At 40.9% G+C, this 26,274-nt stretch overlaps 1 protein-coding gene and 1 non-coding gene across 2 annotated transcripts; one reads left to right on the top strand and one right to left on the bottom strand.

Annotated features, from left to right (window-relative positions):
• Positions 1 to 772: 772 nt before the first annotated feature.
• EAPP (E2F associated phosphoprotein) lies at positions 773 to 20,763 on the bottom strand. Its single transcript, XM_057724460.1, has 6 exons — positions 20,583 to 20,763; positions 17,469 to 17,650; positions 16,314 to 16,409; positions 14,476 to 14,593; positions 11,006 to 11,119; positions 773 to 1,351 (listed from the first exon to the last, which is right to left on the bottom strand). Exons 1-6 carry the CDS (start codon positions 20,654 to 20,656, stop codon positions 1,075 to 1,077), a joined length of 861 nt encoding a protein of 286 aa, XP_057580443.1. The 5' UTR covers positions 20,657 to 20,763; the 3' UTR covers positions 773 to 1,074.
• A 5,026-nt stretch (positions 20,764 to 25,789) lies between these two features.
• Positions 25,790 to 25,953, top strand: LOC130847411 (U1 spliceosomal RNA). The gene has a single exon (XR_009052175.1). It is a non-coding gene; the product is annotated as a U1 spliceosomal RNA (small nuclear RNA).
• Positions 25,954 to 26,274: the final 321 nt, after the last annotated feature.

Raw genomic sequence — 26,274 nt, 5'->3', positions numbered from 1 at the left:
AAAACTGGGGCTCAAAAGAACAGACTTGCCAAAGATTAGCAAGTTGAGCCTGAATTAAAACCTATTTCCTGATACCTTTCCACTCCATCCCATCTCTATTAAACAAGAGGACCCTGAGTTTCCTAATGTTGTTTTTGGAAACAGTGCAATCATACTATTTTAAAAAGCTAAAATGTACAGATGCCTACAATGCAATTTCCTCCAATAATGATTTCTCTATTATTAAGAGCAAAAACAAACAAACCTTGGTTGCTGGCAACAGAAATTCTGGAATAAATGCTAGCACAAGAGACAGCAACGAAATTTTTAAGTCTGAGCCTAGAGGATGAGTTTTGCTCTTCCTTACCACAAATTTCTATTTTACTATGTTAATTCATTAAGTTTAGAATACTGACAAGTACCATCCTTCTGAGGAAAGACCTATGTTAATTACTCAAGGTACCCCAATACTAACTCCATGTAATTGTAACAGTTACTAAATACTGTTCACTCCATTCTATGGGGTAGAAAGGAAATAAAGATACTTCTTTGCAAAATCAATACAGACAGAGGGGGTGGGATGGAGGTCCAAGAGGGAGGGGACATATGTATACCTACAGCTGATTCACTTATTTGCACAACAGAAACTAATACATCATTGTAAAGCAAATATACCCCAATTAAAAAAAACAAAAAAAACCAATATAGACAAAAGTGAGGAAACAGTTTCTAGTTTAAGCACACCAAGGGTATATCCAAAATAAAAAATAAAAATAACACTCTGAAACAAAAGTTACCTGTAATTCCAGAACATTTTAATTCTAAAGAGCTTTAATAAATAAAAAGCTCCAGTTTCCAAATATCTATCAACAAGGGAATGAATAATGAGTCCCATTAGAGCTGGTGAAAAAATTTTTAAAAGGAAGGGGAGGGATGAAGGTAGATAACCATGTTCTTTCAAAAAAAATAAAAATAAAACACTGCTTCTTCAAATCACTACTCAGAATGACATCTGAGATGAGTAGGCAGGAGGAATATAACTGTTCATATTTGCCTTGTATACAGTACTGGGCAACTAAATGCCAACTTAGCTATTTAGGAATGGCTTGCTAAAACGTTGAAAAAATGAAAGACTTCGTCCTTGTCATAGACTGCCACTTCAGTGGAACATTCAGTGCACATGACTGGGTGATAGATTTCTTCCACATCTGTCTCTGCCTGCTCCACAGCATCTTCTTGGTTAGACCTCATTTTCTTATGGCCTCGCCTTTTCTTCCTGTTTTCTGTGGTTTTGTATCTTAGAATCTCTTCTTTGTTGACAGAACAATTCATTACAAACATCGCTCTATATTGAGTTTTGTATGATTCATGCCTAAGAGGAAAATGAAATGGAGAATTTGGATTTACGTTCTATTTTAATAGTTACACATTTAGATAAAATTTGAGAATACCAAAAACTTACTGAAATACCAAAGTAAAAACATGAGAACAAAACGAGAAATTAAAACACTTCTAAGAGTTATTTTAAGAATACGAAGACACTTGTTAGTAGATAATAAAGAATGAATATATCCTCTTTTCTACTGCTTAAAAAGTAACATATCTCAGAAAAAAAAATTTTGATTTGCTCTTCCAACTCAGAAAGACAAGAAAAGTTGCTGAAAACTTGAAAGGTAATGTTTAAAAAAGTCTTCGACTGTGTCTTTTCCTGTTGTGGCCTGAGACTCTGCCCTCCTCTCATAACAGGTGGTGCCATTCTGGTCACTATTTTAGCAAAGGCTACAGTTTGAAAAGTTTAAAGAGCATCTGAGTTTATTTTTTATTTTTTATTTTTTTTGAGCATCTGACTTTATAATGTCCACTCTTGGCTTTACTCCAACAGTCTAAAGAATAGATAATGCTTTCTTTGTTCTCCTCATATACTTAATATTTTCCTACTTCCTTCTCGACTTACAGTATGTTATTTTCCTTTTATTCCCCTTAAACCTCATGAAACAGAAGTATCTATCTGGCCAAGAACAGTGAAGTCAAGTTATGCCTTCATTAGTTCTGAATACTGATCTTCTCCTCTTCCACCACCACCACCAGGCTGGTGCTTCTCCAGGTGAGAATAAGAATGTCATTTATACTCCACCTGGAATCCTGTCTTAATATGGAACACAATTTTTACCAAGTCCCATTTCTACTGTTAGATCATGAAGCAACTTCTCTTGGTAACATGGTAACATGTAACATGGTAACATGGTTTAATTTAAAAGAGAAGCAACTTAAGTACAAAGATATTTTATTTTTTCTTTATTTCATATTCTAGGTGTCAATTTATATACAAAAAGCTTAAGAGTTCATATGGAGAGTACAAAAATTAATTGTTCCAGATGATCAGAAATCTCAAGCTAGTTAATAAGAGTAAACTACATCTGGCTACCCACTAGTGACTAGAATAAATCCACCACCTAACGTCATCATTTAGTTTCAGTTAACCTGATTCAGAAAACGGACTAAGCTAGACATTTATAAGGCTACCAGAAAAAGAGAAAAGAAAAAAAAAGAAAAGGGCAAAAGTATATTTGGACTGACAGACATGAAACACATGATCATCTCAATTGATGCATGAAAAGCATTTGAAAAATTCAACATTCTTTTATGATAAAAACACCCAATAAGAACTCCCCTGCACTGTCGGTGGAAACGTAAGTTGGTACAGCCACTATGGAAAACAGTTTGGAGGTTCCTTAAAAAACTACAAATAGAACTACCATATGATCCAGTAATCCCACTACTGGGCATATACCCAGAGAAAACCATAATCCAAAAAGAAACACGTACCATAATGTTTATTCCAGCACTATTTACAACAGCCAGGACATGGAAGCAACCTAAATGCCCATCAACAAATGCATGGATAAAGAAGATGTGGCATATACATACAATGGAATATTACTCACCTATAAAAAGGGATGAGATGGAGCTATATGTAATGAGGTGGATAGACCTAGAGTCTGTCATACAGAGTGAAGTAAGCCAGAAAGAGAAAAACAAATATTGTATGCTAACTCATATATATGGGATCTAAAAAAAAAAAAAGAAGGTACTGATGAACCCAATGACAAGACAAGAATAAGGATGCAGATGCAGAGAATGGACTGAAGGACATGAGGTTGGGGGGGGGCAAGGGGTGAAGGGGAAGCTGGGATGAAGTAAGAGAGTAGCATAGACATATAATACTACCAACTGTAAAACAGATAGCCAGTGGGAAGTTGCTGTATAACAAAGGGAGTTCAACTCGATGATGGATGGTGCCTTAGAGGACTGGGACGGGGAGGGTAGGGGGGAGTCGAGGGAGGGAGCAAATATGGGGATATGTGTATAAATACAGCTGACTGACTTTGGTGTACCTCAAAAACTGGTACAAGAGTGTAAAGCAATTATATTCCAATAAAAACAAACACCCAATAAACTAAGAACAGAAGGAAACCTCAATATAATAAAGACCATATACGAAAAATTCACAGCTAACATCATACTCAATGATGAAAGACTGAAAACTTTTCTCTAAGACAAGGAACAAGACAAAAATGTCTGCTTTCACCACATCTACACAACAAAGTACTGGATGTTCTAATCATAGCAATTAGGTTAAAAAAAAAGAAATAAAAGGCATCCAAATTGGAAAGGAAGAAGTAAAATTTTCTTTGTTCACCAATGACATGATACTATATGTAGAAAACTCTAAAAATTACACAAAAAAACTATTAGAGCTAATAAACTAATGCAGCAAAGTTGCAGAGTACAAAATGAACACACAAAAATCTGCTGTGTTTTTATACACCAATGAACAATTCAAAAAGGAAAGTAGAATAGAGATTACCAGAGGTTGGGGTGAGTAAGGGTGGAGAATGGTGAATTATTGTCTAGTGGGTACAGGGTTTTTGTCTGCAGTGATGAAAAAGTTCTGGAAATGGATAGTCATGATGGCTGTACAATTGTGACTGTAGTTCATGTCACTGAATTGTACACTTAAAATGGTTAAAATAGGGAATAAGATAAGAGTGCCCATTCTCACCAGTGCTATTCAACATATTTCTGAAAATCTTAGCCAAAGCAATCAGGTGAAAAAGAAAAGAAAAGAAAAAACAAAAGAAAGCAAAAGAAAAGAAAGCAAGGAAGATAGGATTAAGATGGCGGAATAGGACGACGTGCGCTCACTCCCTCTTGCAAGAGCAGCAGAATTACAACTAAATGCTGAACAATCATCGACAGAAAGACACTAGAACTCACCAAAAAAGACACTCCACATCCAGAGACGAAGGAGAAGCCACAATGAGATGGTAGGAGGGGTGCAATCACGTTAAAATCAAATCCCATAAATGCTGGGTGGGTGACTCACAAGCTGGAGAACAGTTATACCGCAGAAGTCCACCCACTAAAGTGAGGGTTCTGAGCCCCACGTCAGGCTTCCCAACCTGGGAGTCCAGCAACGGGAGGAGGAATCCCCAAAGAATCAGACTTTGAAAGCCAGCACACAAAAAAGTATGCTCACCAGGACCCAGGGGAAAGGAGCAGTGACCCCATAGGAGACTAAACCAGACCTACCTGCTGGTGTTGGGCGGTTGCCTGCAGAGGTGGGGGGCGGCTGTGGCTCACCGAGGAGACAGAGGCACTGGCGGCAGGGGTTCTGGGAAGTGCTCGTTGGCATGAACCCTCCCAGAGTCCACCATTAACCCCACCAAAGAGCCTATAAGCTCCAGTGCTAAGTAGCCTCAGGGCAAATAACCTACAAGGTGTGAACACAGCCTCACCCATTAGCAGACAGGCAGATTAAAGCTTTATTGAGCTCTGCCCACCAAAGTGGATTAAAGTCTTACTGAGCTCCACCCACCCAGCCCTACCCACCATCAGTCCCTCCCATCAGGAAGCACCCACCAGCCTCCTAGATAGCTTCCTCCACAAGAGGGCAGACAGCAGTATCAAGCAGTATCAGCAGTATTTCATCTTGTGGAACTGAAAACCACAGCCACAGAAAGACAGAGAAAATGAAAAAGCAGAGGACTTTGTACCAGATGAAGGGACAGGATAAAGCCCCAGAAAAACAACTAAATGAAGAGGAGATAGGCACCCTTCCAGAAAAAGAATTCAGAATAATGATGGTGAAGATGATCCAGCACTTTGAAAAAAGACTGGATGCAAAGATCAAAAAGTTTACCAAAGACCTAGAAGAATTAAAGAGCAAACAAACAGAGATATGCAACACAATAACTGAAATGAAAAATACACTAGAAGGAACCAATAGCAGATTAACTGAGGAAGAAGGGCGAATAAGTGACCTGAAGACAGAATGGTGAGAATCACTGATGCGGAAAAGAATCAGGAAAAAAGAATGAAAAGAACTGAAGACAGCCTAAGAGACCTCTGGGACAATGTTAAACACACCAACATTTGCATTATAGGGGTCCCAGAAGGAGAAGAGAGAGAGAAAGGACCCGAGAAAATACTGGGAGAGATTATAGTTGAAAACTTCCCTCACATGGGAAAGGAAACAGCTACCCAAGTCCAGGAAGCACAGAGAGTCCCAGGCAGGATAAACCCAAGGAGAAACATGCCAAGACATAAAGTAGTCAAATTGACAAAAATTAAAGACAGAGAAAAGTTATTAAAAGCAACAAGGGAAAAACGACAAATAACATACAAGGGAACTCCCATAAGGGTAACAGCTGATTTCTCAGCAGAAACCCTGCAAGCCAGAAGGCAGTGGCATGATATATTTCAAGTGATGAAAGGGAAGAACCTACAACCAAGAATACTCTACCCAGCAAGGATCTCATTCAGATTCGACGGAGAAATCAAAAACTTTACAGACAAGCAACAGCTAAGAGAATTCAGCACCACTAAACCAGCCCTACAACAAATGCTAAAGGAACTTCTCTAAGCGGGAAACATAAGAGAAGAAAAGGACCTACAAAAACAAAAAAAAAGCAATTAAGAAAATGGTCATAGGAACATACATATCAATAATAACCTTGAATGTAAATGAACTAAATGCACCAACCAAAAGACACAGGCTGGCTGAATGGATACAAAAACAAGACCCAAACATACGCTGTCTACAAGAGACCCACTTCAGACCTAGGGACACATACAGACGGAAAGTGAGGGGATGGAAAAAGATATTCTATGCAAATGGAAATCAAAAGAAAGCTGGAGTAGCAATACTCAGATCAAATAGACTTTAAAATAAAAAACATTACAAGAGACAAGAAAGGACATTACATAAAGATCAAGGGATCCATCCAAGAAGAGGAGATAACAATTATAAATATATATGCACCCAATACAGGAGCACCTCAATACATAAGGCAAATGCTAACAACTATGAAAGAGGAAATGCAAGGCAGAAATAGAGACACAGATGTAGAGAACAAACACATGGACACCAAGTGGGGAAAGCGGGAGCGGTTGGGGGGAATGAATTGGGAGATTGGGACACCAAATTGTACACTCTAAATATATGCTGTTTATTGTCTGTTAACTGTATCTCAACAAAAGTTCAAAAAAAAAGAAAGCAAAAGAAAACAAAAGGTATGCAAATAGAAAAGGAAGAAGTAAAACTGTCTCTATCTGCAGATGACATAATCTTATATATATAAAACTCTAAAGACTCCACCAAGAAAATGTTATAACTAATAAACAAATTCAGTAGAGATTCAGGATGCAAAAACAAAAATCTGTTGTGGACTTCCCTAGTGGCACAGTGGTTAAGAATCCACCTGCCAGTGCAGGGGACACGGGTTCGAGCCCTGGTCTGGGAAGATCCCACATGCTGTCAAGTAACTAAGCCCATGCACCACAACTACTGAGCCTGTGCTCTAGAGCCCTCTAGCTACAACTACTGAGCCCACAGGCTACAATGAAGAGTAGCCCCCACTCTCCGCAACTACAGAAAGCCCATGTGCAGCAACAAAGACCCAATGCAGCCAATAAAATAAAGTAATAAATAAATGTCTTAAAAAAAATTTTTTAAATCGGTTGCATTTTCACTAACAACAAACTGAGAAATTATGAAAGCAATCTCATTCACAATAGCATCAAAAATAATAAAATACTTAGGAATAAATGTAATCAAGAAGGTGAAAGATCTATACACTGAAAACTATAAGACAGTGATGAAAGAAACTGAAGAAAACACAATAAATGAAAAGCTATCCTGTGTTCATAAATTGGAAGAATGCTGCTACAATGTCCATGCTACCCAAAGACATTTATGGATTCAATGCAATCCCTATAAAAATTCAATGGCATTTTTCATAGAAATAGAAAAAAAAATTCGTAAAATTTGTATGGAACCACTAAAGACCCCAAATAGCCAAAGCAATCTTGAGAAAGAGGAACAAAGCTGGAAGCATCACACTTCCTGATTTCTAAGTATACTATGAAGCTACAGTAATCAAAACAGTATGGGACTTGCATAAAAACAGAATCATTGATCAACAGAGCAGAATCAAGAGCCCAGAAACAAACCCATGGATATACCATAAATTAACATTTGACAAGGGAGTCAAGAATATTCAATGGGGGGCTTCCTAGGTGGCGCAGTGGTTAAGAATCCAGCTGCCAATGCAGGGGACACGGGTCCGATCCCTGCTCCAGGAAGATCCTACACGCCACGGAGCAACTAAGCCCGTGAGCCACAACTATTGAGCCCATGTGCTGCAACTACTGAAGCCCACGTGCCTAGAGCCTGTGCTCCGCAACAAGAAGCCATGGCAATGAGGAGCCCATGCACCACAACGAAGAGTAGCCCCCATCCACTGCAATTAAAGAAAGCCCATGCACAGCAAAAAAGAACCAACACAGCCAATAAAATAAATAAATAAATTAAAAAAAAAAAAAAAGACTTCAGAAAGAATATTCAATGGGGGGACTTCCCTGGTGGCACAGTGGTTGAGAATCTACCTGCCAATGCAGGGGACTCAGTTTCAATCCCTGGGCCAGGAAGAACCACATACCACAGCAACTAAACCGTGCACCACAACTACTGAGCCTGTGCTCCAGAGCCCATGATCCACAACTGCTGAGCCCAAGTGCTGCAACTACTGAAGCCTATGTGCCTAGAGCCTGTGCTCTGCCACAAAAGAAGCCACCGCACTAAGAAACCCATGCACTGCAAAAAAGAGTAGCTCCTGCTCACCACAACTAAAGAAAGCCTGTGCACAGTAACGAAGACCCAATGCAGCAAAAAAAAAAAAAAAGAATATTCCATGGGGAAAAGATAGTCTCTTCAATAAATTGTACTGGAAAAACTGGATATTCATATGCAAAAAAATGAAATTGGACCCTTAACTTACACTACTCACAAAAATTAACTTGAAATAGATTAAAGACGAAAATGTAAGATCTGAAATCATAAAACTCCTAGAAGAAAACACAGGGAAAATCCTTGACATTGGTCTTGGCAATGATGTTCTGGAGCTGATACCTAAAGCACAAGCAACAAAAGCAAAAATAAACAAGTGGGACTACATCAAACTAAAAAGCTTCTGCAGGGCTTCCTAGGTGGTGCAGTGGTTGAGAGTCTGCCTGCCAATGCCGGGGACATGGGTTCGATCCCTGCTCCAGGAAGATCCCGCATGCCGTGGAGCGGCTGAGCCTGTGTGGCACAACTATTGGGCTTGTGCTTTGGAGCCCGAGAGCCACAACTATTGAGCCCATGTGCTGCAACTACTGAGGCCCACACGCCTGAAGCCCATGATCTGCAACAAGAGAAGCCACGGCAATGAGGAGCCCGTGCACCACAGCGAAGGGTGGCCCCCACTCACTGCAACTAAAAGGAAAGCCCGCGCACAGCAAAAAAGACCCAACACAGCCAATAAAATAAATAAACAAATAAATTTATTAAAAAAATAAAAATAAATTAAAAGCTTCTGCATAGCAAAGACACAATCAACAAAATAAAGAGGCAACCTATGGAATGGGAAAAAATATTTGCAAATCATGTGTCTGATAAGGGGTTAGTATCCAAAATATATAAGGAACTCAAACAACTCAATAGCAAACAAAAAAAGAAAAAAAAAAGAAAGGAAAGAAAAAAAGGAAATCCCATCAAAAATGGGCAAAAGACTTGAATAGACATTTTTCCAGAAAAGACATATAAATGGCCAACAGGTACACAAAAAGGTACTCAAATCATCAGGGAACTACATATCCAAACCACAATAAGATATCAACTCACACCTGTTAGAATAGCTATGATCAAAAAGACAAGAGATTAAAAAAAAAGAAAAAAAAAAAAAGACGAGATAACAAAAGTGAACCCTTGTGCACTATTGGTAGAAATGTAAATTGGTACAGCCACTATGGAAAACAGTATGGAGGAGACTCAAAAAGTTAAAACTAGAACTATCATATAATCCAGCAATCCCACTTCTGAGTATGTATACAAAGGAAATGAAATCACTATCTCAAAGAGCTATCTGGGCCGCCACCTCAGCCAGGTAATCAAGGTCAGCATTAATAGTCACAAATTATGTTAATAGTTTGTGCCCATGATATAACAGTGATGAAAATAACACTTTATTTCTGTGGTCTTCCTCCCCCAAACCTATTGCAGCATCATTTACAATAGCCAAGACATGGAAACAACCTACATGTCCATTGACAGATGAATGAATAAAGAAAATACGGTATGTATACACAATGGAATATTATTCAGCCATTAAAAAAAGGAAAAAAATCCTGCCTGAACTCTGAAGGCATTATGCTAAGTGGAAAAAAGGCAGAGAAAGGCAACTAGTGTATGATCTCACTTCTTTTTTTTTTTTTTTTTAATTTATTATTTTTTGGGGGGTACACCAAGTTCAATATGATCTCACTTCTATGTGGAGTCAAAAAAAAAAAAAAAAAAAAAATGAACTCATAGAAACAAAGTAACTGGTGGTTGGTGGGGAAGGGCAGATGGATGAAGGTGGTCAAAAGGTACAAACTTCCAGTTATAATCAGTAAGTTCTGGCGATGAAATACACAGCATGATGATTACAGTTAACAACACTGTATTGCATACTTGAAAACTGCTGAGAGTAGATTTTAAAAGTTCTCACCACAAAAAAATAAATAAATAAAATAAAGGTAACTATGTGAGGTGATGGCTATGTTAACTAACCTTATTGTAGTAATCTTTCTGCAATAGATTTGAATATCTAATCATTACATTGTACACCTAAAGCTTATACAATGTTATATGTCAATAACATCTCAATAAAGCTGGGAAAAGTGCTTTTATTTAAAATTAAAAATAGGGACTTCCCCGGTGGCACCATGGTTAAGATTCTGTGCTCCCAATGCAGGGGGCCCTGGTTCAATCCCTGCTCAGGGAACTAGATCACACATGAATGCTGCAACTAAGAGTTTCCATGCTGCAACTAAGGAGCCCAAGTGCCACAACTAAGGAGCTGGTGAGCTGCAGCTAAGGAGCCTGCCTGCCACAACTAAGCCCCGGCACAACCAAAGAAATATATAAATATTTAAAAATATGTAAAAATAAAACTAAGAATAATTTTTAAATTTTTTTTAAAATTAAAAATTAAATTAATTTTAAAAATTAAGATTTTTAAAATTTTTAAATGGTCTAGTTGACAACAAATTGAATATTCAAATGAAGTACTGTTTTAAAGCAAAATTTTTTAAATGGTTAAAATAGTAAATTTTATGTTACATATATTTTATTACAATAGACAAAAAAAATAAGAGTGTATTTGAGAGATTTTTGTCATTCCACAACACATATGCAGTTTTACTGAATCCTTTATTAGAAAAGCTACTTATAACAGACTACGTATAACCAAAATTATTTGTATAAAGATTAGTCATGTAGCACCAAAGATATATGAGGACAGAACTTTATCAAAAGTCCTAAGTACCTCAAAAGTCTATTTCTGATTTAAACAAGGACCACCGAGTGGTTTTATTCGTGTGTGTGTGTGTGTGTGTGTGTGTGTGTGTGTGTGTGTGTGTGTTGTTACCCTTTATCCATTACCTTTGGCAGTCAAGACACAGTGTGGTCATGCAGGCAGGGCAATTCAAGACAGCATCACTATTTGGAACAGGCTGTTGTTGCTGATGTGGCCGCTGTATTCCAAAACCATGGTAGCTAGAACAGAAAAAGAAAGTGAAGGGGGGAAACACATTAAAGCCAGATCTTGCTTTCTAATGCCACTCTTCCAGTAAAAGAAACCAGTACCCCTTAGAGAAATGATTGATTCTAGGAATGGGGCATACAAGATGGACCTGGAACATCCTGTAGTGCCAGAAAGTAAGGAAGTGCTCAAAAAGAAAAAACAAAGACAAACCCCCCCCCAAAACCCCACAATTAGACAGGTATGTTAAAGGGGCACAGGAGCCAACTGAAAGAGCTCCAATGACTGAAGTCAAAATAATTAAGCATCAAAATAAAGTAGTATTAAATTATAACCAAAGTATAAATAAATACAAATGAGTCCATGCTGACAAAAATGACTTAAATAAATAAATAAATAAATAAATGGGGGAGAACAGACACATCTCCTGTACATAAGAATTACAAATAATTTATGAAGATACTCTCCCCTCAAGGAGGAGGAGCATAATTCCGGACTCATTACGTCTAGGCTAAACATAGTAACATCCTTCCAAAGAGAATGGTACAGAAAGGGGTGGAAAGAGTAACTTTACAGTACAAATACTACTTCACCATAATGATCAAGGTCAACATTAACAGTCATAAATCATGCTGATAGTATGTGCCCTCGATACAAAGTGATGAAAATGGCACTTTATCTCTGTGGTCTTCCTCTCCAAAACCTCTACTTCTAGTCTGATCATGAGAAAAACATTAAATAAATTCCAGTAGAGGAGCCTCCCATAATATACCTGACCAGTGCTCCTCTAAACTGCTAAGCTCATCAAAACCAAGGAAAGTCTGAGAAACTGTCCCAGCCAAGAAAAGCCTAATGAGATATAACAACTAAATGTAACATGGTATCCGAGATGGGCTCTTGGAGCAGAAAACTGATATCAGGTAAAAACTAAGGAAATCTGGGGGAATTCCCTGGTCATTCAGTGATTTAGGACTCTGTGCTTTCACTGCTGAGGGTGGATCCTGCAAGCCACATAGCAGGGAAAGAAAGACAGGGAGGGAAGGAGGGAGGGAGGGAGGGAGGGAGGAAGAAGGATAAAAAGGGGTCACTTGAAGCCCATTGGGCTTCACTGGAATGGTGCAGGATCGATAATGTGACAGAGATGAAATGTACTTTAAACACAACTGCTACCCAAAGGTAAAATAGGATATTACAAAAAAAAAAATGAACAACAAAAACACTAAGAAATCTGAATGAAGTATGAACTTTAGTTAACAATGATCTATCAATACTGGTTTATTAATTGTGACAAATGTACCATATTAATGCATGATGTTAATAACAGGGGAAACTCGTGTATGTGTGTGTGTGTGTGTGTGTGTGTGTGTGTGCGCGCGCGCGTATATGTGGTGCTGTTATTGTTGTTGTTGTTCGGGGTGGGAAGTAATATGGAAGTTCTCTGTATTATCAGCTCAATTTTTCTGTAAATCTAAAACTACTCTAAAAAATAGTCTCATTAAAAAAAACCCCACACAATAAAGCTACATTTAAAAAGCAAGGGTTGTAAGCTCTAAATGCCTAAGGATTTTAGTCTGTTTTGTTCTGCTGTATTTCAAGAGTCTAGAACAGTGCCTGGCATATAGTAAGTGCTCAACAAATATTTGCTGATTGAAAGAATAAAGCATGAATTTACTTATGAAGACACTAAAGTATAAAAGTATATATTCTTAAAAGGGGCTTATGGAAAACACCTAAAAATTGAACAGCAAAATGCAAGTCATTGGACCATACTTCCTAAACTCTTTAAATATCTGTGGGGAAAAAAACTGAGGACACATGGTATATATTTCATAATTGTTGTTAAATACCTCCAGTGCTTAGCAAATTTCAAAACCCAAACCCCAAGAAAATAACTTAAGCATTCACTCAATAGATACTGAGTGCCCATATAACAGTGTGCAAGATGCTTGGCATACAGCACTGAACAAGACAGGTATGATCACTGTCCTTGTGGTGATTAAAAGGTAGGGAATTCATTATTTGAAGCTGGTTTCTGTGGTCTTAAAAGGCAACTACTACTTGACACAGAAATGTGAGTAAGTCAATAAAATGTTATATATCTTCCCAAGATTATATAACAATGAAAATACATTCCATCTTACTTCATTGACAAATTCTGTTACCAGAATAAGGAGTTAGACCATAAGCTCCTTAATTATTTCAATAGCACTCATAGCACTTAAAATGTTCATTTCACACTGTGAGTGTGAAAAATATTCATCACATAAATACAAACGGCAGTTGGAGGAAGCAGTGCATGGGTGAAACTAGGAGAGGAAAAAAGAACAAAGTAGGAGGGTAGAAGCTAAAAGGTGGTGCACAAAGACCCACACAACATCACAATCCCTCTGGCAAGTATAGATTCCTGGGCTACACCCTAGCTGAACCAAAACCTCCTAGAGTAGGACTCAAGGATTTGCATTTCACTCTCACCAGGTGATTCTGAAGCACAGCCAGGTTAGGGAACCATTAGGTAATAGTGATAAATTGCCTAGCTTTCACTTCTATGATAAATCAGCCTTTATCAAAACAAATTTGAAAACAAGTATGGAATTTCCTCTTAGGATGGTAAAAATGTTTTGAAATAAATATAGGTAGTGGTTGGACAACATTGTGAATATACTAATGCCACTAAATTGTTCGCTTTAAAATGGTTAACATTATGTCATGTGACTTTTACCTCAACTTTAAAAAATCAAATTTGTAAATAGTTAAAAACAACAATTCAAGTATTCAAGTAGAAAACATAACATCCATTCTTCATCCATATAAAACTCTTTTTTTTTTTCGGCCGTGCCACAGCACGCAGATCTTAGTTCCCCAGCCAGGAATCGAAACTTTACCCCCTGCAGTGGAAGCTCGGAGTCCTAACAACTGGACTGCCAGGGAATTTCCCACATAAACTCTTAATCCCCAAATAATTTTAAATTGTTTATCTGAAAAAAGCCAGCTTTGTTTCTCAAACAGAGAGATTGGCTAGCTACAGCAGTTTGAATTCAACAACAGTTTTTAAAAAACCAATAGTCTAAAGAATGTATATATGTATACAACTGAGTCACTGTGCTGTACAGCAGAGATTGGCACAACATTGTGATTGAAATGTGAATCATCCATACTTCAATTATAAATAAACAAAGTTAAAAAAAATAAAAAACCAATGGTATGACTGAAATTTGCTTTTCTCTTTTAAAATAAACTATTCAGCAGCTTTTTCTCAAACTTTATGCATGTCTATATACACATATACACATACACTCAAAATGTTACTATAGTGATAATCATCTTTTAATCATACTTCCTAAAGATTCTAATTTTAAATTTAAGTTCTTACCCTCTTCTCCGTGCATCAACCCAGGCCTGATCTCTGTTATCTTTTTCAGGATCATATAGTAATTCATCATTTGTTGGAATTCTGTGCTGTTTCTTCTTCTTTTTCTTGGTCACCTGTGCTAATTTTGAAAATGTTAACGATATGGCTAAGTATCATGTCTAAAATGCACACCTCTTTTACCCAAAATGAAAAATCCTGCTTCCTAAGATACATATTTTTTCTATTTATATTTTCCTAAAAAAACTTTTTAAACTATTCCTTCAAATAAAGTTCAGAACTGAGTTCAAATAACAAGTAGTCAAAGTCTCAAAAAGACCACTCAAAGCAAGTCAAGAATAAAACCTTTTTTTTTTTTTGGCTGCGCTACTCGGCTTGTGGGATCTTAGTTCCCTGACCAGGGCTCGAAACTGGGCCCCTGGCAGCAGAAGCACGGAGTCCCTTTATGTAAGTTCTCATACATAAAATATTACTGAAATCAGAACAAAATGAATGAAGAATGAAAAAAAAAAAAAAAACTACAGTCATCCACATATAGACCTACTTGAGCAGGTCAATATTTATGTAACAACATATAAAAATATAAAATTGTTTATTTACCATATAAATCTGTTATTTGTGTATTCCATCATAATTACTGATATAATTAAGGTAGTTTTAGTTTTTGTCATTATGTTCAACCTTGCTCAGATTTATACAAAATCAATTCCAAAGAACAGAGAGGTTGATTTTTTAAAAAAGCAACAAGTTAGGGAAAATTCTGCAAGAGGTTAAAATCTAAGAATTCTTTGCAGCTGTGAAAGCAAATGTTGCTGAGAAAGAACCTGAACGAACAGGGGACAAGAGCCCTGAGGAAAGAGGTACTGAGTCAGGACACACTCCTCCTCTCCCCAGACATGCCTCTGCAACACCGCCCTTGGTCGCATGTCCTCAGGTGCATTCCCATCTGTTCTTATGCGCAATCCTGCTTTTGTTATCGCATCAACTGCCCGCAATTTCTTAAAAGATGAAACTCAAAGGGAAAACCTAATATCAAATAATTGCTAGGTAAACCTTCTTTCATAAAATATAACTGCTAGGCCTCCGCCCAGGACCCTGCGTGCGGGGGTGGGGAGGGAGCAGCCGGTGGCGGCCGCACCGAGCGCCCGGAGGCCTCCGCCTCGCAGGCTGCGGTCGCGGGTACGCGCAGGATGCCACTTACTCGCTGGGGGCGGCCGGCACGGTCCCCAAGTCCCTGCTCCGCACGCAGCGCCGAGCCTTCCACCCTTCTCCTCACGGCTGTGAAGGGTGGGTGCCACCTCAAGGGCCGGAGGGAGCCCTCGCGGGGGCTTCTGGGAAGCGCAGTCCCGCTGCCCCAGGCTCTCCGTCCGCCCCAGGACTCCGGTTGTCGTGGTAACCGAGGCCAGCGAGGCGTGAGCCTGCGTCGTCGCCAAGGAGATGGCAGTCCCTGACGTTGCCAACTGGCCCACCCGGCCAGGGAAAAGAGGGTGGCACAGTTGTTAAGAATCCGCCTGCCAATGCAGCGGACACGGCTTCAATCCCTGCTTCAGTAAGATTCCACAAGCTGCAGACCAACTGGGCCCGTGAGCCACAACTACTGAGCCCATGTACTGCAACCACTGAAGCTCGCGCACCTAGAGTGTGTGCTCCACAACAAGAGAAGCCCCAGGAATGAGGAGCCCACGCACCACAATGAAGAGTAGCCCCCACTCGCTGCAACTAGACCAAGCCCATCTGCAGCAATGAAGACCCAACACAGCAATAAATAAATAAATAAATAAATAAAATTTAAAAATAAAAGTAAAATCAAATCAAATATAACTGCTAAACATGTTACTTACCTGCTGTGTCTTCATCCTCAGAATCAGAATCAAAATATATATTGTCATAATACTTTGTCAGAGCTGTTCCTCCTTTCCCATTTCCTGAGGAACACCCTAGTCAAACCACAAGGGAAGTTTAAAGACTGAACCATACAGAATTGGCAAGAAAAAAACTCCATTCTTCCATCACTTCAAAGAGGTATCAACTCATTCCCACTTTCATTTGCATGGAAAAATACTTTCATGCCAATAATTTACTGGATTTCTGTGCCCTATGCAATTACAGAGAACGTCCCCTCCTTGAATAAGTGTTCCAAATTATGAGAAAATAATTCTCTCTCTCTTCCCACAAAAAGACTGAAAGCATATATAATAATGATAAAAGCACATCTAATTAAATAAAATAGCCATATTTTCACATTGCCAGCATATATATCTCTACCTTTCAGCCATGCAGTATACTGTGGAGAGCAGGGAATAAACATCTTGTTTTAAGGAACTTTAGAAGAGGATAAGACTACAAAGAGTCGGAGGAATGAGTCAAGGACACATTCTTCCTCTCCTCAGTTGTGCCTAGTGCCATGATATTACCTATACTTATGCCATCATATGCCTGCACCCCAATTCATCCTCTTAATTAACTTCTGCTTTTGCTTTTATCATTATCAAATATGCTTTCAATTCTTAACAGTTAATATCTAGCATAACAACATGGAAACCAATGCTGAGAAGTCCTACTTTCACAAACCAAGTTTTCACGTCAGGTATATTTTACATAGAGACCAAGTATCAAATGAAGTATGTTTCATTACTTACTAAAATAAGACAGGAATTTGTGGTGACACATCAATCTTCTATATCAGTGCTATATAACCTTAAAAATATTTCTGTAAGCTAGTGTGTCTTTTTTTCTTTTACCCTAAGGTAAAAATTACAAAACGAAATCATACAAGTAAAGAATTCTATACAGTCTCTTTCCAGCAACACAGGAAACTTCTTCACTAGCAATAAAAGAAAACCACTTAGGTTGCCAAGCACGTTTACTCATTGACTCAATAAGTATCTAATGAGCACCTACTGAAAGTGCTGGGGACATAACAGAGCACAAATAGGGGTCCCTGCCATTAGGGAGCTTAGAAAAATATCTATATGAAAATCTAACTAAAAGTTTACCTGTTTCTAGAGAGGATAACTTGTCCTTCATTGTTTTTATGGTAGAATTTAATTCAGCTTCCATTTCTTTTTCAAATTCATCTTCACTTGAGGATTCACTTTCTCCAGTAAGACATTCTCTGATAAGTTTTCGTTTTTGGTCAGGAGTTCCATGTAAAAGCACATCCACCTCATCTTCAGAACTAGAACACATTTAAATCATAAAGAATATGAATATTAAAGAACTAAAATAACTTAAAAATGCCTACCATCTCACTACCCAACAACTTTAAGTCTTACAAGGTTGGTTGCATTTGATTGAGTTAACATCACATACATCTCTTCTCACTTAATAATTCAACCATTTCTGTATATTTCCAAATATATTTTTTAATGTCTGCATGACATTTCCTCTTGCAGATGCTGTACAGTTATTTCTCTTTGCTATTAAACACTACAATGAACATCTCTGTATATATAGTTTTGTTTCTGTTGATTTCCCTAGGTTAAATGTCTAACATTACATACTAACATCTTTCTGACTTCTGGAATTATCACACAACTCTCCAAGAATATTGCACCAATTCATAATTCCATCAGCAATGAAAAATTTACCTCACAGAACTAGGAGTTTATTTTAAACTCTGGATACTTAAAAATAAAACTTTACATATGTAACAAATAGGTAACTAATATATCCCCACAAAATGTTAACAGATAGTAAGTAAATACTACAGTTTAAAAGGCACAGTGCTACAGAGAACTATAAAGAGAGAGAGGACTAAATTATATCCCAAATTTTCCTGAGCAATTCCTGCCAATTTACTTGGCCTTTTGTGCCTGGGTTTCCCCATCAATAGCAGTATGACAGAATTAAACCAGATATCAGAAGGAATGAAATGTTATCAAGATGAAATGCCTTAAGACTCTCCTAATATAATCAATAGCACATACATAGCATTCAATTATTCATGATTTGATGAATGGTTAACAGACTATTCCTGGGTTTTGCTTCTCTATTTTTCTCTTCTACAACGATGCTGTGAGCCTTCAGCAGAAGGTAAATAAGGAAAATACAATTCACACCAATCAATTTTGCCTTATCCAGATTCTACTCCCAAGAAAATTCCTCATCTGACATTCCTCATCCTGACCAGCATGCTCCCTTTCTCCATTACCACTATATTCACTCAGGTCCTCTTAACTCTGCCTGTACCACCATGACCTAAGTATCTCCAGGTCTCAAAACTCTTTCTGTTTCATTCCATCCTTAACCCTGCTGCCAGAATGTTATTCCTAAAGAACTCTCATCACATCACTACCCAAATCCAAAAGAAAATCATCCATGACCAAAACTCTGAGTACAGCATTCAAAAGAACCTTCCACAATCTGGTTTCAACCTATCTTTTCAGCCTTACCTCTCACTATTACTCTTGAACTACCCCAGTACTCTTCAACTGGGGACAATTTTACCCCCCCACAGAACATATGGCATAGCTAGAGATATTTTTTGATTGTCACAACTGGGAGGCGGGAGGAGGGGCTACTGGCATCTAGTGGCATATTTGCTGCCTGCTGTAAAAAAGGTGGATTCTCCAAACTCAAGTGGTCCTCAGCCATGATACCAACCCACTGAATGTGTAGCACCCATCTGGGCCTCTCCACGTAACCCCTACAGGAGCTGGGAGGTAAGAGCAACCAACACAAATATGATGCTCACATTGTTTGCTCTGCTGAGAGGTGTCTCTGACTCAGAAGATTCATTTGTTCCGCCAGCTTCCATGAAACAGTAACAGGCTATAAAAGATTCACTTCTAGGTATGGTAAAATCAAATCCTGACAGACACCTCTTAAACATCTAACACAATCTCCCTTTTTAAAACAGGCAATACTGCCTAATAACATTGCTTTGTTTTCAAAGTGTTTGTTTTTAGTTACCTTACCAGCGGCAACAGTCACAGGAATATAAAGACATTTAACTACACCGGAATTCCCTGATAGTCCAGTGGTTAAGATTCCCTGCTTGCACTGCTGGGGGCCAGGGTTTGATTCCTGGTCGGGGAACGAAGATCCCACAACCCACAAGGCCAAAAAAAAAAAAGACATTTAACTACAAAAATGTAAACTGACTTAAAGAAAAATATTAAATAAACAATAATATGAGTGAATATGGGGATGATAATGGCAGAATAACTCAAGTTCAGGAAACAATGAATACAATCAAACTGAATTACTAATTAAGGCCTACTTTCACAGACTGGACCCATTAATTGAAACTCTTCATAGAGGAATTTTGGAATCCATCCTTACTCCCCACAAAAGAAATCTTCACAGCCGTCTGATCTCCCGTGCGTATAACCCCTCCCCAAGATAGTATGAGGAAATATTGCTATTGAAGGAAGGTCAGTTTCACAGAAAGCTTAGTTGGACAGAATGTTTTAAAGTTCATGAATAGGATCTGCTGACAACTTTAAAAATGGCTAAATTTGCCTGGAAATCTGTTGTCAACACAACTGCAATTTTCCCCCATATAAGATTAATCCTCCCCTTCTGGAAAGTCCCATAGTACTTCATCTGTGGCATTCCCAGGTCATCTTTTTCTACATTGCTCTTCTGAGATACACGTTTATGTCCGAGACATATATCTTCCGATATATATATACATATATATATATATATACACATACTGTATATCTCATGTCCCCCACTTTACCGTTAAACCTGTCAAAGACAAAAATCTTATGACTGACCTCTGCAGCCCATAGTCGCCATGCAATAGGTGCTCAAAAAAAAAAAAAAGTTAAATATCCCTTTATTTCTGCTCATGGCAGTTCAGTCTTCACGATGGTCACTTCACAGTAAGTCCCATGCACCTCACAACTCTCACGGCTTTTGAATCTTACGCGTAATTCCAGAATATGCCCCTTCCCCGCGCCGGTGTCGGTCCCGCCTCCCCCGCGGCTGCGCGACCTCACCAGACCCCCTCGGCGTCCCACAAGCGACAGCGGGGCGCGACAGGGGCCCGAACCGCTGCACGGAGGATCCGCACCGGCCTGGCAAGCGCAGCGAGTGGGGGAGGCCTCGGCCTGTCGTCGGCCCGAAGCCTCGGGGCCCCGGCCGGGGCAGGGGCCCACCTGCTCAAAGCCGGCTCCTCGTCACTAGGCTCTTCAACTGCGTAGGGGTCATAGTCATCTTGGAGGCGGTTCATGGTAGGCAGCGCCCTCCGATACCTTCCACAGGCGTCGGCAGAGTATGTTTACTCCGCAGGTCCCTCCCTAAAGCGCTCCGGCCCCACTTCCGCCCGCACTTCCGCGCCCTCGCTGCGCAGCTGCGCAGATCTTCTCAGCGAGGGACTGGGAGGGGGGAGGCGGGGGGAGGCGGGGGAGGGGCGGGGAGGGGGCGGGGGGCGGGGAGGGGGCGGGGGGCGGGGAGGGGGCGGGGGAGGGGGAGGGGGAGGGGAGGCGGGGAGGGGGAGAGGGAGGAGGCGGGGGTAGGGGCGGGGGTAGGGGCGGGTCCCAAAGTCCTGCGGCCGCCCTCCGCAGCTTCTGCTCCCTTGGAAACAGCTACCCTGTTACTGGAAGTTGCAATCAGCACCCTCTTAAGAGGCAGTCTCTGAGACTGTCATTACATGCATGTCATTACATGCACTGTCTCACCTTGTGACGTGAAAAAGCAGAAATCTATACGCTGAGGGACTTGCAACCCGAGATCAGGGCCAGTAGGTCTCCAGACACTGGCCCCCGATGTCCCTCCAACCTCCTCACCTGAAGGCCTTCTGCGTTTTTTTTCACGTGTGACTGCTTTGCCTTCACAGTACTCACTTCTAAATGACTTCGGCCCCGTCTGTCTACCGAAAAGTTGCTAAGCTGTCACCACTTACTTCCTAATTGCCCTTTCTTGACCTCTTCTTAGTCCCAACCATTGCTCAGCCCTTATTGGATTCCACTGGATATGTGAAATGAGGCAGATGACAGCCTCCTGATTGTGAGACCGTTTCTTCCCCTGTTTCTGTACCGGCATATACTCTAGTTCATGCCTCTATAGGGACAACTCTCCCCTCTTCATGATCCAATTCAGATGACTACCCGTATTATTTTATTCTTGCCCTCTCCTCCGATACTTTGTCAGATTTCCAATTGCTTGGCTAGATATCTCCACCTGCTGCAATTCAGTCAATGTACCCCAAACCCAACTCAGCATCTTCCACCCCATTCCTATACCTGAGCCAACAGCTACTTTTGACTCAATTTCTGCTCTTGCCGCCTCCTCACATCCTTAGAGTTGCCATAGGCTGAAAGTCTTGGAATTGATTGACTCGTTTCTCTCTCCAGGAGTCCTCAGTTCCCAAGTACTGTAGATCTGTTACCAACATCTTTCTCATCAACATCCCATCTCTTCACCCTTCACCTTGACTATTGATATAGGCTCTTAATTGACAGCCTTGTTTTACTATTGTTCCCTCTCCACTCCGTGCTACTCTCTATCAGCACAGCTTTGCTGTGGACGATTTCCTTCCTAAAAATCCTAATATTTCATCTTTACCTGCTGATTTGTTCACCTCATCCTGCAGTATTCTTGGCCCTCCACAATATGCTTCAACCCATCATACAAAGCTGATTTCCTACACATATCCAGCACGACTTGTTGATTCAAGAATATGTGCTATGCCTTCCACAATTAGGGCTTTGCTTATGCTATTCCCAAGCCCCCTGCAGTGGAAATGAGGTATCTTAACCACTGGACCACAAAGGAAGTCCCACCCTCTCCTGTTTTTAACTCTATCCAAACCCTACCTGTCCTTCAAGATCCATCTGCAAGCAATGGATGGGTCAGTAACTAGACAGAATGATCCTTTAGTATTCCCTTCAGCCATGAGATACTGTAGTTTGTGGTAACTCACACTGTACCATTGCTATGATGCCTTTCCAGATTCCCTCTCTACATGGGAACTTTCTGTGCTTTGAAATCTTGTAGGATGATGTACCACTCACATGCTATATAGTTCTCTGTTTTTTGCTTGTTTGTTTGTTTTGTCTTGTTTTTGCTTTCTGGCTGTGCCTTGTAGCTTATGGGATCTTAGTTTCCTGACCAGGGATTGAACCCGGGACCACGGCAGCAAAAGTGTGGAGTCCTAACCACTTCCTTCCCTGGTTTTCAACTATTGTTCCACCCAACTCTTTTGAGAGGTACAATACTCTCCCATGAGTCACAGTAACATGAAGGAGACACTTGTTGGGGAACCCATTTTTCTTTTTCTGAGAATTGTGGCCCTCCTCAAGGATGTACTTTTACATCCATATTCACTTTGATCCACAAAAGTTGTCATTACTTATTATTATTATTTATTTATTTATTTATTTATTGGCTGCGTTGGGTCTTCGTTGCTGCACACGGGCTTTCTCTAGTTGCTGAGAGTGGGGGCTACTCTTCATTGCTGTGCATGGGCTCCTCATTGTAGTGGCTTCTCTTGTTGTGGAGCACAGGCCCTAGGCGCGTGGGCTTCAATAGTTGCGGCACTTGGGCTCAGTAGTTGTGGCTCACAGGCTCTAGAGCACAGGCTCAATAGTTGTGGCGCACGGGCTTAGTTGCTCCGTGGCATGTGGAATCTTCCCAGGGCAGGGCTCGAACCCGTGTCCCCTGCATTGGCAGGCGGATTCTTTACCACTGCGCCACCTAGGAAGCCCTGTCATTACTTATTTACTCCCATAAACTTAAAATTAAGAATTAGATATTCTCAGTAGTTAGCTGTAATCCTAGGACTAGTAACAAGAACAAGTAAACTCAGGGGCTGAGCCTGCCATTTTTGGTGGCTGTTTAGGGGTTACATGTGCTAATGACAAGCAAGCAAAGCAAAGCAGGAGTATGTAGTAAACAGAAGCAGAGAGGCTTTTCCTGACCCCCCTTAAGCCCTCAACCCCAATCCCTTCTCTCCATCCCATCTTCTCTATCCCTTAATCCACTTTTCCCCCTTCGACTTCATGTTATTTATTTGTTTGCTTACTTCTGTCTCCCTCTTCCATTTCTCTATTGTTACACAAAAACACCACCCCAAAACTTAAAAGCTTTAAAACAAAAACACTCATCTATTTTCACCCAGATCTGCAGTTTTGGGAGCTATTACTCTGCTCCCCAATGTCTGGGGGCTCGGTTTGGGACTGAAACCTGAGCATGTCCCTTTTCTGTGCTTTGTTCTCCACAAAGCCTTGGGCCTCTGTTGAAGGAGATGATCGGTGGGCTGTGACCACTGGTTGATCCTTGAGCTGGACTCAGACAATTGAGGTTCCTCACCTGCTCCCATCCTTGCAATGTATGCTCTGCCTACTATTCCCACAGTGGGAGGTGTCTGAAGGATGAACCCTTGAGGGAGTAAGGTTTGTTGAGACCATCTGGACAGTATACCTGACAACCCAGTTAAGGCCTCTGTATAAACTTATGAGTTGACAGGCAGCAATAGAAATCTACTCCTCTTTCAGCTGCCCAAGACAAGCCTAGTAAGTTCCCTTGCCTCTTAAACCTGTCATCTACCAATTTAGAGTGGCCTGCCTGTTTCTTTACTCTCTCCTTAGGGAGGGAGGCAAGTCAGTTTGTAAACCAACAGCTTCCTTACAACATGGCAGCCCCAGAGTTGTCAGTCTTCTTACTCGCAGCTCAAGTCTCCCACACAGGATTCTCAGAGACCCAGAAGGAAGCTGCAAGTCTCCTGCTGACCTAACCTCAGAATCCCCTGAACATCACTTTGGCCTCATTCTATTTGTCAGCCTAGACAGTAAGTCCAGATTCCAGGAGAGGGGCAGACTCCACCTCTCAATGGGCAAGAGTAGCTGGGATATAAAAGGTCACAGTTTATGGTCTTAAAAATTGTGTTTGGAATTCCCTGGTGGGCCAGTGGTCCAATCGTCAGGACTCTGGAACTTCCACTGCAGGGGGCCAGGTTCAATTCCTGGTCAGGGAAGTAAGATCCCAAAAGACCCACCAAGCAGTAAATACATACATACATACATACATACATATAAATTGTGTTTGGCTCACCATCTAAAAATAAAATGAGAGGGACTTCCCTGGTGGTGCAGTGGTTAAGAATCCACCTGCCAACACAGGGAACACGGGTTCGATCCCTAGCCCAGGAAGATCCCACATGAACCCACATGCCACAACTACTGAAGCGTGCTTGCCTAGAGCCCATGCTGCACAACCAGAGAAGCCACTGCAATGAGAAGCCCGCTTACCACAAGTAAGAGTAGCCCCCACTCCCCACAACTAGAGAAAAGCCTGCACCCAGCCAGTGAAGACCCAAAACGCAGCCAAAAATTAAAAAAAAAAATTTTTTTAAATGAGTTCAATGGATTAAATGGACTATTTCAGAAGTCGTGAACTGACTATTAAACATAATAGTGTATTACAAAGTAGTGTATTTACAAAGTTTAAGTGTTTTAAATGTTTCAAGTGTTTTAAAATACTTTGTGGGTGAGTTCCCTGGTGGTCTAGTGGCTAGGATTCCCGCTTTCACGCCGTGGCCCAGGTTCAATCCCTGGTCAGCGAACTGAGATTCCCACAAGCAGCATGGAACGGCCAAAATAAAAAACAACAACAACAACTGTGTTTGACAGTTTTATATACCTAACTCAAGCACGGCACAACTTGCAAAGTGGGAGAAGTTTGTACTTTTCTTCAGCGTTAGAATTTTGACTTTTTTTAACCTTTAGGTTTCACTAGCTTTGTGTGTTTTGAAGCAGTTCATGTGTTGAAGTAGTTGAGACGCTAACTCAGGAAGACGCCACGAAAAAAACCCATCCCTTTTAAGTTTGACTGGGAAAGTCTTACTACTACCTAAATGTTTAATGGGGGTGCGGAGGAGGGAAAGGTCCTCATAATAACCATGCCCAGTGGGGATGAGCTCGGTCGGCTGCGAAAACAAAACGGGGAGGTAAGACCAGACCGGAGCCCCCACTTACACCCTCAAATGCGGGACGCCGGCAGCGCCGAACTCCCGTCTTCTTGGGTCCCCCCCACCAGGTCCAGAATCTTCCCCGCGCGGCCACGCCCTCCGGCCCTGAGACTGCGCCTCCCCTGGGGATTAGTAGGTGTCGCTGCCATCACAGAGCGCGTGGCCTATGCAGATGAGGAGGCGCGCAGACCCTGCTGGTCCCGCGTCTCGCTCCGCCTGGGCCTCCGCGTCCGGTTGTGTGGAAACGCGGAGGCTCGCGAGGTTGTCTCTAGGGGGGCGAGGCCGGGGCGAGGGGCGTGCAGGGGCGGAGGGCGCCGAGGCGGCGTGAGCCAAGTGACCGTAGGTGAAGAGCGGGGCGAGCGGGGGGTGTATGGGCGATGGCGCAGACGGAGACTCATACTTACCTGGCAGGGGAGATACCATGATCACGAAGGTGGTTTTCCCAGGGCGAGGCTCACCCATTGCACTGCGGGTGTGCTGACCTCTGCGATTTCCCCAAATGTGGGAAACTCGGCTGCATAATTTATGGTAGTGGGGGACTGCGTTCGCGCTCTCCCCTGATTTGCTGGTTTTGTCAATTTTAGACAAGAACTATTACTTAGTGTTTAAAATCTGTTATTCTACGAGCATTTTCTAAGCTGTGATTTTCTGTAATTGTAGTAGACTTACTTCAGATGTTACTATGTTGCTGTCTGTTTTGCATTAGCTAGTTGTGTTTTTTAGGGGAGTGTATTTCCTGTGGCGGTTTAACGTACTTTTTAATGCTACGTAAGAGACGTACAAAAATGTCTTCAAAAGCGTTACTTGGGAGAGGAGAGAGTTCTCTGAATCCTGTTTTGTGCATCAGACACTAAGTAAATATTTCTTCTTCTGCGCTAATC

Source organism: Hippopotamus amphibius, chromosome 2, assembly GCF_030028045.1.
Source record: "Hippopotamus amphibius kiboko isolate mHipAmp2 chromosome 2, mHipAmp2.hap2, whole genome shotgun sequence".
Taxonomy (NCBI): Eukaryota; Metazoa; Chordata; class Mammalia; order Artiodactyla; family Hippopotamidae; genus Hippopotamus; species Hippopotamus amphibius.
This window is presented reverse-complemented; position numbering and strand designations above follow the sequence as displayed.